The following is a 14,810-nucleotide window of genomic DNA, read 5'->3' as shown; positions in this document are numbered from 1 at the left end:
TGATGGCTACTCGCTGCGTGGAAGCCGTCGTTTCATATTTCACAGATGATGCTACTATGGAGAGAATTGACTATATGGACCTGGATGTTTAACAGACAATCACATGTGTTCAATTACTATATCAGACATTTCCGCGGCAGAATGTTCTGCGCTTTACCCCCCCGCCCCTCCCTCCCTCCCCCCTCTCACCCCATTTCCCTATTTCCCCCGGGACCGCTGTTATAGCCCCACCTCATTGCATCCCAAACTCGGCCGTGCAGTCCCCAGGCCGACTGGCTGCTCCTGCAGAGATAACCACGCTGCATCCAGGTGGGGAGCAGCCTGCTGATGCCATAGATTACCTCTATTGTCAAAATAACTAACTCGGCAGAATTCCTACTTTAGAGTGTTTGGACGCAAAGGAGAGCGAGGATTTGGAACGGAGGATTGGGAGGATGTTTTTTTTTTTTTAACATGTTGCAGATCTGGATGAATTCCAAGCAGAAGTTAGAGTACAAGTTTTGGCTTGCTCATGCATATCCACACACAACTCAGGCAGGGCGAAATGCACGTATGCACACGTGCACGCATGCATGCAGCAGACCCACAAACACTCAGACACCTATAGACAGGCAACTTAAAAAGCCCTCATGGAGCATTAATGCGAGTTAACTGATGCACAAGAAGCATAACGCCTGAGTTTGGCCCGGACGGCTGCGTGCTGGTGGATCTCCTCCTCCAGTTGTGGCGATGTTGTCTATTGATGCTGAGCTGCTGTCACATGACGGCTGAGAACACAGCGCTCTGTTATGGACAGGGGGAAATCAAATCAAGCGTAGCCCACACCGTACATAAACACATGTCTGGAATTTGAAGGTTCATTTGATTTGAAAGTGAATCTTTCTGGGCTGCGCTAGTAAAAACCGCCTTCCTTCACGTTCTGTACGAGAGCTCAAACGGGAATTCCCGCGGGCACGCAGTACGACACGCCAGCAGCTTCTACACGAGAAGTTTTAGCGCCATTTAATTGGTTCATCATGGAATTTGAATCTTGTGTTTTTCCAGAGAAATTGTGTGTATTTACCAATTTTTTTGGTGAACCCACACAGATGAGAGGCGGTTTATCCAGTTGGCCTCCTCGGCTCTGTGTCGCTGTAATTCCATCAGTGCAGATGTGTGTGTGTGTGTGTGTGTGTGTGTGTGTCGCTGACAAAAGCCACTTATGCTGTAATTCTTGACTGCATATCAAAGCGTTCCTTGTATTTGCATTTTGAAGCATTTCTTTCGTTTCGTGTTGGTTCTGACCAGCCAAAGGCTCTCTGACAGAAATGCCACAGGTGGCTGTGAGCTCTGTCTCTGCTGCTTTGATGTCGGTCTGTTTGGATTTTTGTACGTGAGAGTGAAACCTTCAGTATTTACAGTAGAGTGAAATAAAACCAAAAAAACAGGCGTCATGCTCCACTGTGATGGTTCACTTGAGGCCTGATGGGGCCTGATTTACTGGGTTTTCTGTTCCAATCTTAAAAACGTATTGACAGTTTGTTTATTTATTAATCACTAGTATTTGAATGAAGAAGTCCCAGATGTTGTAATTGGGAATGCCTGCTCCATGTTTGCTGCCTGTAGGTGTAGCTGACAGCAGGAAAAGAGCTGCTGCTGCTGCGATAGGCCAGTCCACAGTGACTCTTATTGCGCCGCAGGGATTAGTACATTCGCCTCATTATAATGTCATTTGGGTTCGCTCGTTATTTGCAATTATCAATTCTTTTGTTCCCCCCCCCATCCCACCCTCATTCAAATAATTAACTTAAATAACCAGCGAATAAAGACTACATCTCCCCATGTATTATTTACCTCATTGTTCTCAATTAACATCAAATTATGAACTCAAAGGTTCGCCGATATCTGCTGCGTGTAATTATAAGAGCTCTCGTTTATTTAGACAGAACAGGAATCCAGCCTATAGTCAGATGTTTGACAAAGGCTTTATTGAATTACCCTCCATGTAATATGTGGTTTATCCAGCAGGCAGTGTGATTGTTGATGAGGCTGAATAGCTACTAATATAAGTTAATGGTGTGTGTGTGTGTGTGTGTGTGTGTGGATGCAGGAGTGGGTGGCTGCAGCTGGAGCACAGTTCAGAACAGTGAAATAGTGTGGCGGTGGCGGCGGTGGCGGCAGCGGCGGCGGCGGGCGTTGGAGAGGCAGTAGTAGACTTTGAGCTCAGAGGTGCTATTCATGTAACTACAGCAGCGTTTTCTGCTGCCGCCACAGCGAGAAGAGGAAAAAAAAAACAAGATTTCCTCAGTTGCACCTCACTTTACTGAATTTCTGTTGTGCACAAATAAGCAGGAGCTCCTAAGATCACAGGGAGTAGATATATAAATATTTTATCATGGCAAGAAACTTAGTATAATCATTTTTTTTATAATATTAACATGAAAAAATCTTGTTATAACGTGAAAAGGATCTTTCACTGAGGAAAATGTATGTCTGTCATGGTGGCAGCGCTACACCGCCGTATGTAATAGCTTTCCATTCAGCTGGGGTCACCTGGGTCTCCTCTCTCCCATTGTCACGTCCAGCCTCAAGGCTACCACATTCAGACCCGTCTGCAACTCTTGCCTTTATCCGTCTCATTCTGGTACCCTCCAGCCTCCCACGCAGCAGACTGTGCCGCGCTCTGACAACAATACGGTGGTAGTCAGTGTATTTATCGGGTCTTGTTGTTGGTGGCTTATTTGGCCCGGCAATAGAAGACTGAGGTGCCGTAGTGCAAATTAGTGACAGATCAGTTAAGCGTGACCTTAAAAACCCTTGGCCTTGTTTAATTGGCAGTGTTGAGGCGGACTAATTGTATAAATCAGCTGGTAATGAGGTCTTGGCTTATTGTGAAAAACAAGATAATGTGAGAAAACCAACGTGAATGAGCTCCGAGCTTTTCCATCTCCCAGCTCCACGGTCTGATCGGCCGATTGTTTTCTCTCCATCATCGTCACTTTGTTTAAGTTCGATTCGGCTCAGATGACGCCCCAAAGCTACGTACTTAAAGCGAGTTTCCTGGGACTTTGCGAGCCGTCTGACAAAGCTCTTAAGTTGCAGCACTTGGGCAGACGTGGGGAAGGCGGCAGAGCGTGGCCTCTAAATAAATCATTAGCAGGCAGCGCTTGATGAAAGCGAGCAAAATTAAATAAAACAATTGGTTTATGTGAAAACTGTTTATTAGTGGAATCCGCCGGCTGGAAGGCAGATTAATGAGGTAGCGGAGAAGCAGGTTTTAAACATTGTCTAGGACGGATTCCCATCGATGACAGCTGTGAGGACTGGAGGTCAGACACTAACAAAGCTGTTTCTGCTCAGCTGTGGAGGCGCTGACCCTCCGCCAACAGTCAATATGGTCTCAATTCTTTCCCACTTGTTCTGGTCTGATGTAACCCTCGCTGGTTTTATGTGCCAAATCCCCCGGTGTGTGTTTTTTATTTTAATTTCTTTTATTAATGCTGCTGTGCTTTGTGGTGGATTGTTCCAGTTAAATATCTCTTCTGTCGTATTTTTGCTTACATTTCAGGTTATTTTCATGAATTCAAAACCAACCGACCAGTGATCGCTGGAAGCCGGGGATTGAGTGTTTCGGTTTTTGTAAGTATCAATTTGCCTCTTCAGCTGTTTCTGTCTCACACACCCCTGCTGACTCTCACCCACACCGAACACCTGCATCAAATGAGGTGGACAATCGGATAGGCGCACAACGTATGCACAATTAGACCATTATATAGGCACAAAGACACCCACAGACCTCTGAAACGTCCTCAAACTTATTCTTGTTGCTTTTCATTTTCTTTCATGGTACTTTGAAGTTTTTTTTTTTCCTCCTCTTTGTTCACAATGCTTTTGCTTTTGTGTGATATAACCTCGTGTGGGAATGCTAAGGTCAAATCAAGCTTGTTAGCATCGAGGAATGACTGTTTAAAGCATCACAGGGAGGAAAAAACAAAAAACAAAAGAGAAAAGAAGACGAGCTTTGGAGAAAAGTTGGTGAAACTAGATCAGCGATGAGTGTTGTCAGCTAGCTGAGCTAAACGATGACACCTCAACATCTACATCTCCTCTTTGTGTCTTGGTGTAATGTCTGAAAATCATCTCATCACCAGTTTACGCCGTCCTACAGCTACACACTTCTATGACTGTCAGCATTCACACAGAACCACCAGATTTATACCAACCCAAAAAAAACTATCTGGGATGAACTGAAACTTTATTTTGTCCCGTTTTAAAAAGTTAACGCGACAGCTTACGTTCCACCGACACGTTTAAGCATCTGAGACGCAAAAAGCAGGATTAAATTCACACTAATCCTGTTCGTACTACAGAAACACGTTCACGTTTTTTACACCAAATCTCTGCCTGTGTCCCGAAATATCAGTTTAAAACGGGTCTGAAAACGTTTGAAGCACTACAGTACATCAGTCGCTATGAAATGTGCTTTAAAGAACACAGAACAGAGAACACTGCCGTCCTCTCTGCATCGGTATTATATTACTCTAACAATCTTTGCGCAGCTGCTGCCCGTGCGGGCTTTTCTCATAAAAACGCATCGTCGATATTAAACAAATAAAGGTGAGGAACTTAGCCGATATTATTCTTTTCCTCCAAATGTCACTTGGAGAGATCATATTAATGCGGTTCTTCAATAACAGCTGAGAAGTGTCTCTGCGACTCCAAAGTTCAGGGCCGTTTACCATTGTTTGATCACGCCGCTCCACGCCACACCATGTCTTCTGCTCACATGAACATGCACCTGTCTACCAGCAGCCACCCATCTCTGCTGCTTCACGTCAGCGCTGTGGAGTCGACACCGCCACTTATCAGTCAGGTCACACTCCGCACGCTACTACAGCCATAAATAGACTTTCTAATTAATACCAAACAAAGTTATTCAAAGCACTTTTCTGCGCATCAATAAAAGACGTATTGTTGACAGAGACGTAACGGGAAACAGAGAGGCAACACTTCTCCCTTGAAACACAATCATACAATAGATCCACCGTATTGAGCAGATTACGCCGGCTCGCTTCACTAACAGACAATTTAATAAAATATGCAAACGTAAAGGTCCCTGCTGAGCTACCGGCAGCAGCTCTGCGATCAGCTAAACAACGCACAAGGTCGGGTGGATGCAAAACGAACACGTTTAGGTTCAACAATCAAGGACTGACTGTCTCACAGTAGAATCCATAAACACCCAGAGGACACGACGCGCTTTACTGTAAATCAGCCAGAAACGGCCTATAGTGTTCAGCGGTTACGTATTGATCGCGTCCAAACTCGCCCGGCTAGCAAAGCAGCATCTCAAACCAAAAACAGAGCCGAGCCGCTTCGAAAATGTTAAGCAAAAACTGCAAACCCTTAACGGGATATAAATAATCTGCATACGCTGGACGCCTGCTGTGCTGATTGGCCGCTCTTGGTCCAGATAAAAATGCACCTACTCAGGTGGTCCATAAATTGACCCCTGGAGCTTCCAGAACAATGACTCAGAGTGGTAATGGTCCGGGGTATTATTGCGATGTGATTTGGCACCTGGTAGAATTTGTCACCGAGAAAATTGCACCAGGAAGTGCTAGACGGCTAGCGTTAGTCGCGTCGCTCTTGTGGAGCTTCGTACGATCCGACGCTTCCATCTGCAGGTTCAAGTAATCTCGAAACATGAGAGGAAGTCATTCAGCTTGTGCAGGACGCTCAGTTTCATCCTCGTTTAGTGACACCTGAGGGTCTGCTGGACCATCCGAGCAGGTCGCTCATTGTTAATACGTGCTGTTTATGCAATAAGCGGCGGCGGCGGCGCAGCTTTTCGCTATTGATGGAGCGAGCGAAGGGGAGGAAGAAATTAAATAAACAGCACTTCACCATAAAATGAAAATGAATCACTTTTGAATGGTTATTCTCAATCAATTTTTTCTTTCTATCAAATGAGCCTGTTCAGCCCACTGACCCAGCAGTGATTATGGTCAATACGCTGAACAGAGGCGGCTTGACAAAGGCTGCTTAACAAAGATTTTAATTTCATCAGCCTCAATTACTTCGGAGGATCCCAGAGTGAATTTGGAATACTAATTGTTACACATGTCATCACCTGGCAGGAAGGCGTAAAGCCCGTCTGAATCTTATTTATCCTCTGCATTCGGTTAATAGCTCGCACCTGATTTACTCGCCAATGACCACGTTTGAAGCGGTTAAACTAAAATATGCTTTAACTGTTGGCAGCTTGATTAGGCGGGGTTTTGTCTGGTCTAGACTGAATCACACGAAGGGGACCTCACCTCTGAGTGTATTATTATTATCATCACTATTATTATCATTATTCATATAAGGTTCAATGGCCTTTATTTCATCCTCAGATGAGTAAAACTCTAATATGGATTTGGCTGCGTGTGGTTCCCCGGTACCGTAGGACAGAGTTTCACCCAGGAGCCGCTCACATCGGGAAACAGGACCAAAAGAACATGCCGTTAATCTTCTTGCTACCCCAGCTGTGGAAAGTAATGCATAACTAAAAGTCCGGTAAAATGAATTAATGATTTCAACCATGAACTTTTCTCCCAAAAAGCCATGAATCGTCTCCGGCTGATAATGCACCACGACCCCGGAGTGTGAAATCCCCGTTGCGTTGAGAGTAGCCAGTTAATTGATTCGCAAATTATTTAAAGTTTGTGGTGCCCAGGGGAGTGCTGGGCTCTAATGACAGCCCATTTTGAAAGAGCTGAAAAACTCTTCCCAGGCAAGCCGGTATTAAATCGTAACAGTAAGCTAACAAGTGTAATACGAGCCCCAAGACGAGAGACGGCCAATATTGTGTTAGATTGGGTCGGTTGAATGTGCAAACCGGGTTTAATTTTATTGTGCTTTATTCTGGCTGTGCAATGCTTTGTTTCTTCATCATTGGTCCTTTTATCGGCACAGGGAAAGCATGCAATGATGGATCATATAAAATACAGATGCAAAGCTGGTATAGAGTCAGTATGCAACTGCCTTTTTCTCTAAGCCTGTCATTTGTCCATTGACACTCACTGGGGCTAAATTTAGCCATCAACGTTCTGTTCAGCTTCTAAATAATGAGGTTTGACTGAGTGAAGGGCTATTACTCTGTTACCTACACGTCTCAAACAAGCTCACACTCCATGTCGGTGTGCATGTGTGATATTTAAAAGGAAACCTGGACAGAAGTCTGTGGACAAAGTGAAATTCAGAATGTTTTGTTGCGGTCGGACCTGCATGAAGCCACAGCCGTGCACGACGGGCTCATCCAGGAGCGTGCACGCTTTACGTTCCATTGCTTTTTAGCTGAAGTGGTTGGATCTCTGTGTTAATATCAAGAAGCCTCTAATCTCGACCCATTAGCAACTGCTGTCATTCAGACACACGGTGTCGGCCTGATTTAAATAAAATGAAATGAAGATAGTTGTTTCTGCTCCCTTGGCTTCACTCATTGCCATAAACATATGCTCTGTGCCCCGCTTCTTTCCATCTTATTTATGACTTTAATTTGTTGTGTGGGCTGCGCAAGAAATCAAATTTAATCCAATCCTCCCAGGGACCCTGTCATATAATAACATGGTAATTTCTGTGTATCCTTTTGAAAAATGAGGAAATTAATTCTTCCTGACATGTTCTAATTATTCCAGTGTGAACGGCGGATGGGCTCCCCTCCTTCCTCCCGCCGCCCCCCTCGCCCCCCGCCGCCCCCCCCCCCCCAGCCCCCTAAGTGTCAGTTGCCGACGGGTGGCGAGGTGCTAATGCTGACCAGCAGCGCGTTTAATTTGAAACATGAGCAGACACCTTTCAACACACCTTCCTAATGTTGGAGTGGCTCACACAAATTAATTCACTACTCATCTGGCAGCTCTGACTGAGATGTGTGTGTGTGTGTGTGTGTGTGCGTGCGTGCAGGCGTACGTGCACGTGCAGTGTGTGTTAGCGGATGGGGGGATGGGGTCACTGGGACGCCGCTGCCATTAGTAAAGGTAACATAAGGCGTGCGTGTGTGGACACATTGTCGGCCAGGTATCGCCATATTTCACCGGGTGTTGAGTTGGCGTAAAGTGGGGATGTTGGGATTACTTGGACAGGTTTTTTCTCCCCCTCTCGCTCTCTCTTCTCTCTCTCTGGATCTCCCTCCTCTCAAACCAACGCTGCCTTTTCACACGTCGCACTGCTCCACCGAGAGCACCCAAAGGCTTATTTAATTAGACTGTCATCAGGCAGTCTTTAGCTTATCACTTCAATTTGCATAGGGACACGCCTGACAGAGACGTCATGGAACAATAATCTTGGGCTTGAAAACTCTAAAGGAAAAAGTTTTTACCTTTGTTTTATAGTGCTTTTTTTTTTTAACCTGTTGCAGATCCGAGATGATCAAATTAATATTAAATTAAATAAAAACTGATTGCTATCATGCAATACAAATTGTGTTGTGACGTTTGCCAACAGCCCAGCCTGTGTGCGTCCACAGCGCCGCATACGTTCAGGCTTCATGTGTTTCCACTCTAGTTACGTACAGTATCTAAGCAGCTGAGACAGGAGGAGAAAAAATAAACAAAATTTACTGAACTTTGGAGTCGGGTTAAAACCGCAGCGCTGTAATTGATTTGGTGTGTGTGTGTGAGTGTGTGTGTGTTGTCTCTGGGTCACAGAACAGAGCGCTCATAGCCGCGGCGTCATGGTCGGGGAGAAGAGAGCCCGGCTTTGTGAGCGGTGGGTGGGTCGCCCTGTGACTCAGAGCAGGGAGAGGCGTCAACATGGCCGCCTGGACCACAGGGATTAAAGTGCCCCCCCCCACCCACCCCTCCTCACACCCTGCAGGGTTAATCACTGCCATTTTGGATCCATGCGGAGGGAGCAAATGCACTCTCCATCACTGTGGAACAACTGAGCCACCAGTTAGTGTGCCTCTGCAGCAGCTCTGTGGGTAGATGTACTTCATGAGCTTGTTTCCACTCAGCACAATAGAGTGTTTTGAGCCGCGGCTCACTTGTCTCGAGAAGGTTGACGTTCCTGGATCAGCGCGGATTTCTCTCTGGATGCTTTTTCTCATGCGGCTTTATTTATGGGATGCACCGTGTAACCTGGGATGTAGTTACTGGTCGGATCCGTGCAGCTAACTTCTGTGTCTCGCTGTGCGCCGCGCGCTACGTGAGCCTGTTAATGACTGAAGGCTGAGAGTGCCGTCTCGTGCCAAGACCCACATGGCTGCTGGTGGTGCATTAAATCAGCAGTCAATTTGACTGGAAGTTTGAAATCTGGGCTAGGTTAAGGGGATGTGCTGAAGCCGTGTTAATAGCTAGCTTGTTGTCCATATGGTACTGCTTTAATAGAGCACATTTGTTGCAGATGGTGGGAGACTTGGTTAGGCAGAGGCAGCTTTTGGCAGAGGCTCATTCTTCGAAAGGGCTGCCGTGCTGCTCAGACCGGTCCAGGCCAACTTAGTGATGTCTATCCTCCCTGCTCGTCTCTCACCAGAAAGCCTGCCCTTGAATCCGGGCCGAGGCTTAATTTTAAGACATTCTTGTTTTCTATGTTCAGAGCAAAAAGACAATGTGGCCCAGTCACTTTTTCCTTAGTTCGGTCATTTGCTCTCCAAACCGCACCTCAGCTTCCATAGACTAAGTTCAGTTGTTTCTGACCACAATGGGCCTGTAGACAGCAGGCCCAGCTGAGGAAACACAAGCACACAGAGAGTGAAACAACAAGGCTTATGGAGTACAACCAGCGATAAAGATAGAAACTGAGCCTGGCCTAATCTATTTCATTTTCTCTCTTAAGTATTGTAGCAGGCCTGCTGGGGGCTTCAGGTGCCAGTGAAATGCATGAACGGCAGCTCAGGATTTAAAAATAGAACGCCGTGCTGGTCCTGTCACCTGCTCCGGGTAAATATTCTGCATTAATTCTGCTTCTTTTCCAAACATCCGAGCTGTGCTTCTTGTACGGACGCATTTTGTTTGCTTCAAAGTTCCGGGCAAGTTGTGTTGATAATTGTTTTGGTCTGTGTGTGCCCGCGGTGCAGTACGTGTGCTTTTTGCACTCAGAGAAGTGAGGAGACACGCTTGATCTGCTCTGCACTGTTTGACGGTTGTTTTCTCACGTTGTCACTGGCCTGGTGTGCTGTGGCGTGGTGACGGTATTATGTGCGCTGGGCCCAGCTGAGTGGAGAAAAGAGCAGAGCTGCAGCGCCCCTGGCTACGCCACTCCCGCCTCCCCAGACACCTTATTGTGAGAAAAGTCTCGGCTGAGCCCTCTGGGCCTTGTGGATCCACTGCCTCGCTAAGTGCTGGCCAGACTGAAAGGCACAGTGTCCTTGGGCCCGGCTCATTCTTTCCATTCTCTCAGAGGCTTTGTCTCATAAGCCAAGAGAGCAAGGGGAGAAAATGCCAAATTACACCCATGTCACTAAAACTTAAGGTGTTTAAGGGCTGAGATGTCATTTGCTGCTGCGTTCTGCGTTATTCATGATGATGAGGGAGCGCCGTAACAGGCGAAGTTTAGCAAAGAGTATTTTTCTTTCCAATCATGTTAACAAAAAAAAAAAGTAGTGATTTTCACAGCAGGAATTTTGGTATGTGAAATTTATAGCTCTTAAATTTAAAAGTTATGAAATTGAATAAAGGGGTGGTGGAGAGATGAAATGCTGAAGTGAAACGGCTTGTTATAACGCTGAGAGGATGCCCTCGGCCTAATTCAGAGGCTCAACGTCTTCATAAGGCTCGTTCTGAGATCTGAGAGGTGGCGTTTAAATTTCAACCGACGACGACAAAAGTTCCACTGACAAATCTGTTCCTTGAAATCGCTGCTCACTTTTCACCACTTGAAACAAAGCACATGGAAGCCCTAATCAATTCTCAGCCAATCTTAACACAATAAAAGTGTGTATTGTAGAGACCAATAACATGGGCTAATGGAAACCTTTTGTAAGTCAATTTTTAGCCATGTGTCTCCAGTATTTTGCGGGTAAGGCTTCTGAACGACCCCTGCAAGTGGTGACATCATGACCACATCCTTTTGCCTCATTGGCGCTCGGAGTCCCAGCTTGGGTCCCTTGCGGCTGAGCTCCCAGAAGCCGCAGCACCCTCGCCACACATGGGCTGCAGCTGGACCACCGCTGGCTACTCGGAGCAGACTGGGACTGCTCTGGGATCTGCGGTCACAGCGCTGGATGTACATGCATATATCTGCACACAGCGGTGGAAATGCACCGTATAGAGATCAGTAGGCAGAGTTTATTTGATGCAAACATATCATCAGGCTCTCGGCGCAAAACCCATGTTGTATGCAAATCCACTCCCTCGATGGAAAGAGGTATAATTAATGATGTCAGCTCGCAAAAAGAGAGGATGGTTTCCTAGTCATAATTCTGCTTTAATTAAAGACATAAGATCTTATATAAGAAGAAGATGTATGATCTGTGTTTTTCTTTCTTTCCCTCCTTTCTCCCTTTCCTCCTTGTTCTTCTTCTTCTTTGATTATTACTCATTTCATAGTGAAAATGGTTCTCTGTGATTTCTCCTGCCAGAACCCCACACGCTGACATGGAGGGCTTTCTTCGTAGCAGCTTTTTACTGAGGTTAGTTTCATTTCCGTTGTTGCCATTCAGGATCACAGGCCGGGCGGCGGGTGGTGAGCGGGCTAACAGGGGTTAAACTCTCTGACACATTGTTAGCTGTAGACTTTGTCCCGTGTGTGTGTGTGTGTGTGTGTGTGTGTGTGTGTATTTGAACATTGTCGGACATGGATTCTAACATATTTACCCAAGCTGTGTGTTATGATTGTGTTGGTGTAGTGTGTGGTTGGTTAGCATGCTCACCCTGATAGCCTTGAGTCAGGACACACACACACACACACACACACACATGAGCTGCTGTTCCCCCCACCACACCACCACCCACCCACCCACTCTCCATTTCACAGCATAAACAACCTGCAGGTCAGGCTTTCTGTGTCTTCAGACTGCATGCTTTTGTCTGACCACTCTCCTCATGTGCCCTCCCCTCACTGACTAACTGCCCTAATCAGGGGCGTCGGGGTTGTTGGGGTGAAGCCGCTGCTGGCACTTCTTGTGATGCTCTGTTGTTTTCTGTGCTGTTCTGTGTTTGTATTCAGCCCAACATAAAGATTTACATTTTTTGTCTTTACCCTTCCTGTGATTCTAATTAAAAATTTGTGCTGTCATTACACACAGAGGAAGTAAATAAGAGAGCTTATTTACCATTGGCTCCTTTCCTAGTCAACCACCTTCTCTAGGCTCCAGTGTTGCTCCCTAATTAGGGCTGGCTCATTAAAAGCCACAGCAGCAGCATCTGCCTTTCAAAGCTGCTGTCAGCCAAACTTTACTAAAGCTAATGAATCCTCTTTGATTTCTTTTTCAAAAGGTCACTTATTTGATTAAATTAACAGCATTTTTTTTTTTTTTTTTCCCTCCCTACCGAACTGTTGGGGGCATTTTAAAAAGAAAGGACAATTTGATACCATTACTGTCGCTACTCAAAATGTCCTTCAGGAATTCAATAGGAAAATCTCTCCTGCATTTAAATTTATTTTATTTATCTTTAGAATTCAATATGATTGAGTCCCACATTTATGAGCCTGAGAGAAAACAAAGCAAGTTGAGCTCTGAGCTGAAATTGGGACCAAACTTAATCCTGCAGAATCATACCGTATAAAGTACATTCACAAGGACGTTTTCCACATAGATATCTCCGACTGTCAATTGAAATTGTTGCTTTCGATTTTAATTAAATTTGACAAACTGAAAGAGCCCATTATTGCTCAGATATAAATTACATATATTCAGTATATTTACACGAATGCCTGATGCGCGCGCTGTTTGGCGGCAGTAAACAAATAAAATATGTAAAGCAAAAAAATGTACAGTTCTATCTTTCATGGCACGGCACCAATTTATTTGGCGAGCTATATCCACTACAGTTTGACAGGAGTTAGTCAGGCATACAGCATGTTAAATTTTTGAAAGCGCACCGCCATTGCTCATTTCCGCTTTTTCTTTTTCTTTTTTCTTTTTTTTTGGGGAGTATTGCTACGAAGTGGATGACAGCGTTTAACTCTCACCACCTGTCTGAACCAGTTTATAACCAACCCTGCTAAAGATGAACTGTATCCTGTGTGCTGCAGGACAGCAAGAAGAAAAAAAAGAGATAAAAAAAACACACAACAAAGACGAGGACCTTTGGCCTTGGCTGTTCCTCAACAATTTCCTTTTGTTCTCATGGCTGCGAGGAAACACTGTGATTATTCTAAGTAAACACATTATTGCGCTGCTAATCCACATCCTTCTGTCAATGTCTGTTTTAATTAAAGGAGAAGCAGCAGCAGCAGAGAGATATCACGCACACTGGCTGGAGATTTGAGGCCTTAACAATCAGGCCAAGATTAAAGGCAGGCTTTGCTTCAGGGTTAGCCCTTTTGCTTTGATAAGGCTTGTGTCCACCAGGAGTGGGCTGTGGGGTGGGGGTAGGGGTGAAAGGGGAGAGCGGGGTGGAAACAGGGGTGGATGGATGTGGCAGTTAGACATTCCTCCAGTGAAGAATCCCAGTATCTTTTCTCAAGCAGCAGAATTAGGTCAAAGGGGGCTTTCTGAGCACGCTCGTACGTATCTGCTGCGATGTGCGTTTTGTTATTGACTCTTTGTGCTGCACCTCGTATCACAGCGGCGCACCAGATGGGCCTTTCATTACCGTAATGAGTCAGGAGTTTGGTTCTGAGTCACACACGCAGAGTTTAAGAGTATCCACTTTCATTTTTGACAAACGCTGCTTCCCGATGGCACCTGATATGCCGCCGCCGCTGCCGCCGCCGTGAAAAAACACATCAAACTCAACCAGGAGACGTCGACGCTCCTTCCTTTGCTCAGAGCTTTTGTATTGTCTGATTGTCTGTTTGAAATTCTGGATATTTCCAAAAAAGAAAAAGTTTTCCAAAGCATTCGACGTATGCTTTGGCGTCTTTAATAGACAATCGCTCACGCTTGCATTATTGCGAGCCTCTCTTTGTTGAAAAGGAAATGGTGCGTTTCTTTCTTTCCCTTCAGATCAATTTTTCATATGTTTATGAAAGATGTTTAACAGGTTTTTGTTTGTGTAGTCATAGAGACTGGGAAAATAAGTGTGAGAGAGAGAAAGGGGAAGGAAGAGAGAGAGGAGAGGAGAGAGAGATGTCTTCAGTCTCTGTCTGCTCCCAGTGGGCAGGACCTCCCCCTACATTTCTGCCATTATTTGATGTAATGAAAGGAGAAAGTGTGTAACATTGAGATTGTTAATTAATTTAGTCTAACAAGATGAAGATAAATGAAACCCACTGAAGGTTGACTAGGCTAAGGGGCCCACTTAGCATTCCTTCTGCCCTCAAGCTCTGTCTCTCTCGCTCCTTCACAATGGAGCTCAGCTAATAGGTGCAGCACCGTGTTTGTACAACCCCACTGAGCTCTCACCCAGCCCGTCTGCATGTGGCACTCTGGGAGAACATATTTCATTTTCAGCTTCTTCTTCTTTCTAATTGTCCTAATCTGCTCTCTGGGATATTTTAATCTCTGTAACGTCTAGCTTATCTAACTGAGCCATGCTGGATAAAGCCCAGCTGACATACATGACTAGTGAACCAAACTGGTCAATAACTCAGAAACACCTTCTCACAGGCCACGAGCACACCTCTTCTTATCTTCTGCTGGAGATCAGATGTATTTTTCTGCAGCGGATGGAGGTTATATAAATGGCCATTCTCTCCGGCAACTATGTGGCCCCTTCACATGAGCCTGTGTGACTCGGAGC

The 14,810-nt window shown here is 45.5% G+C and overlaps 1 protein-coding gene across 3 annotated transcripts in view; it reads left to right on the top strand.

The window, feature by feature from the left end:
• Positions 1-14,810, top strand: part of LOC103363464 (transcription factor SOX-6-like) — a 123,800-nt gene that overhangs the window by 15,524 nt on the left and 93,466 nt on the right. For 2 of the 3 annotated variants that reach the window (XM_008290242.1, XM_008290240.1), the window contains exons 2-3: positions 3,548-3,618; positions 11,543-11,593. In XM_008290242.1, the coding sequence (XP_008288464.1) occupies positions 11,559-11,593 (35 nt within the window). In that variant the 5' untranslated portion in view covers positions 3,548-3,618; positions 11,543-11,558. The remainder of the gene's footprint in view (positions 1-3,547; positions 3,619-11,542; positions 11,594-14,810) is intronic. The other variant, XM_008290241.1, reaches the window with a different exon arrangement.

Source organism: Stegastes partitus, unplaced genomic scaffold, assembly GCF_000690725.1.
Source record: "Stegastes partitus isolate 25-593 unplaced genomic scaffold, Stegastes_partitus-1.0.2 Scaffold661, whole genome shotgun sequence".
Lineage (NCBI taxonomy): Eukaryota > Metazoa > Chordata > Actinopteri > Pomacentridae > Stegastes > Stegastes partitus.
The sequence above is the reverse complement of the archived record's forward strand: the minus strand, read 5'-3'. Positions and strand labels throughout refer to the sequence as shown.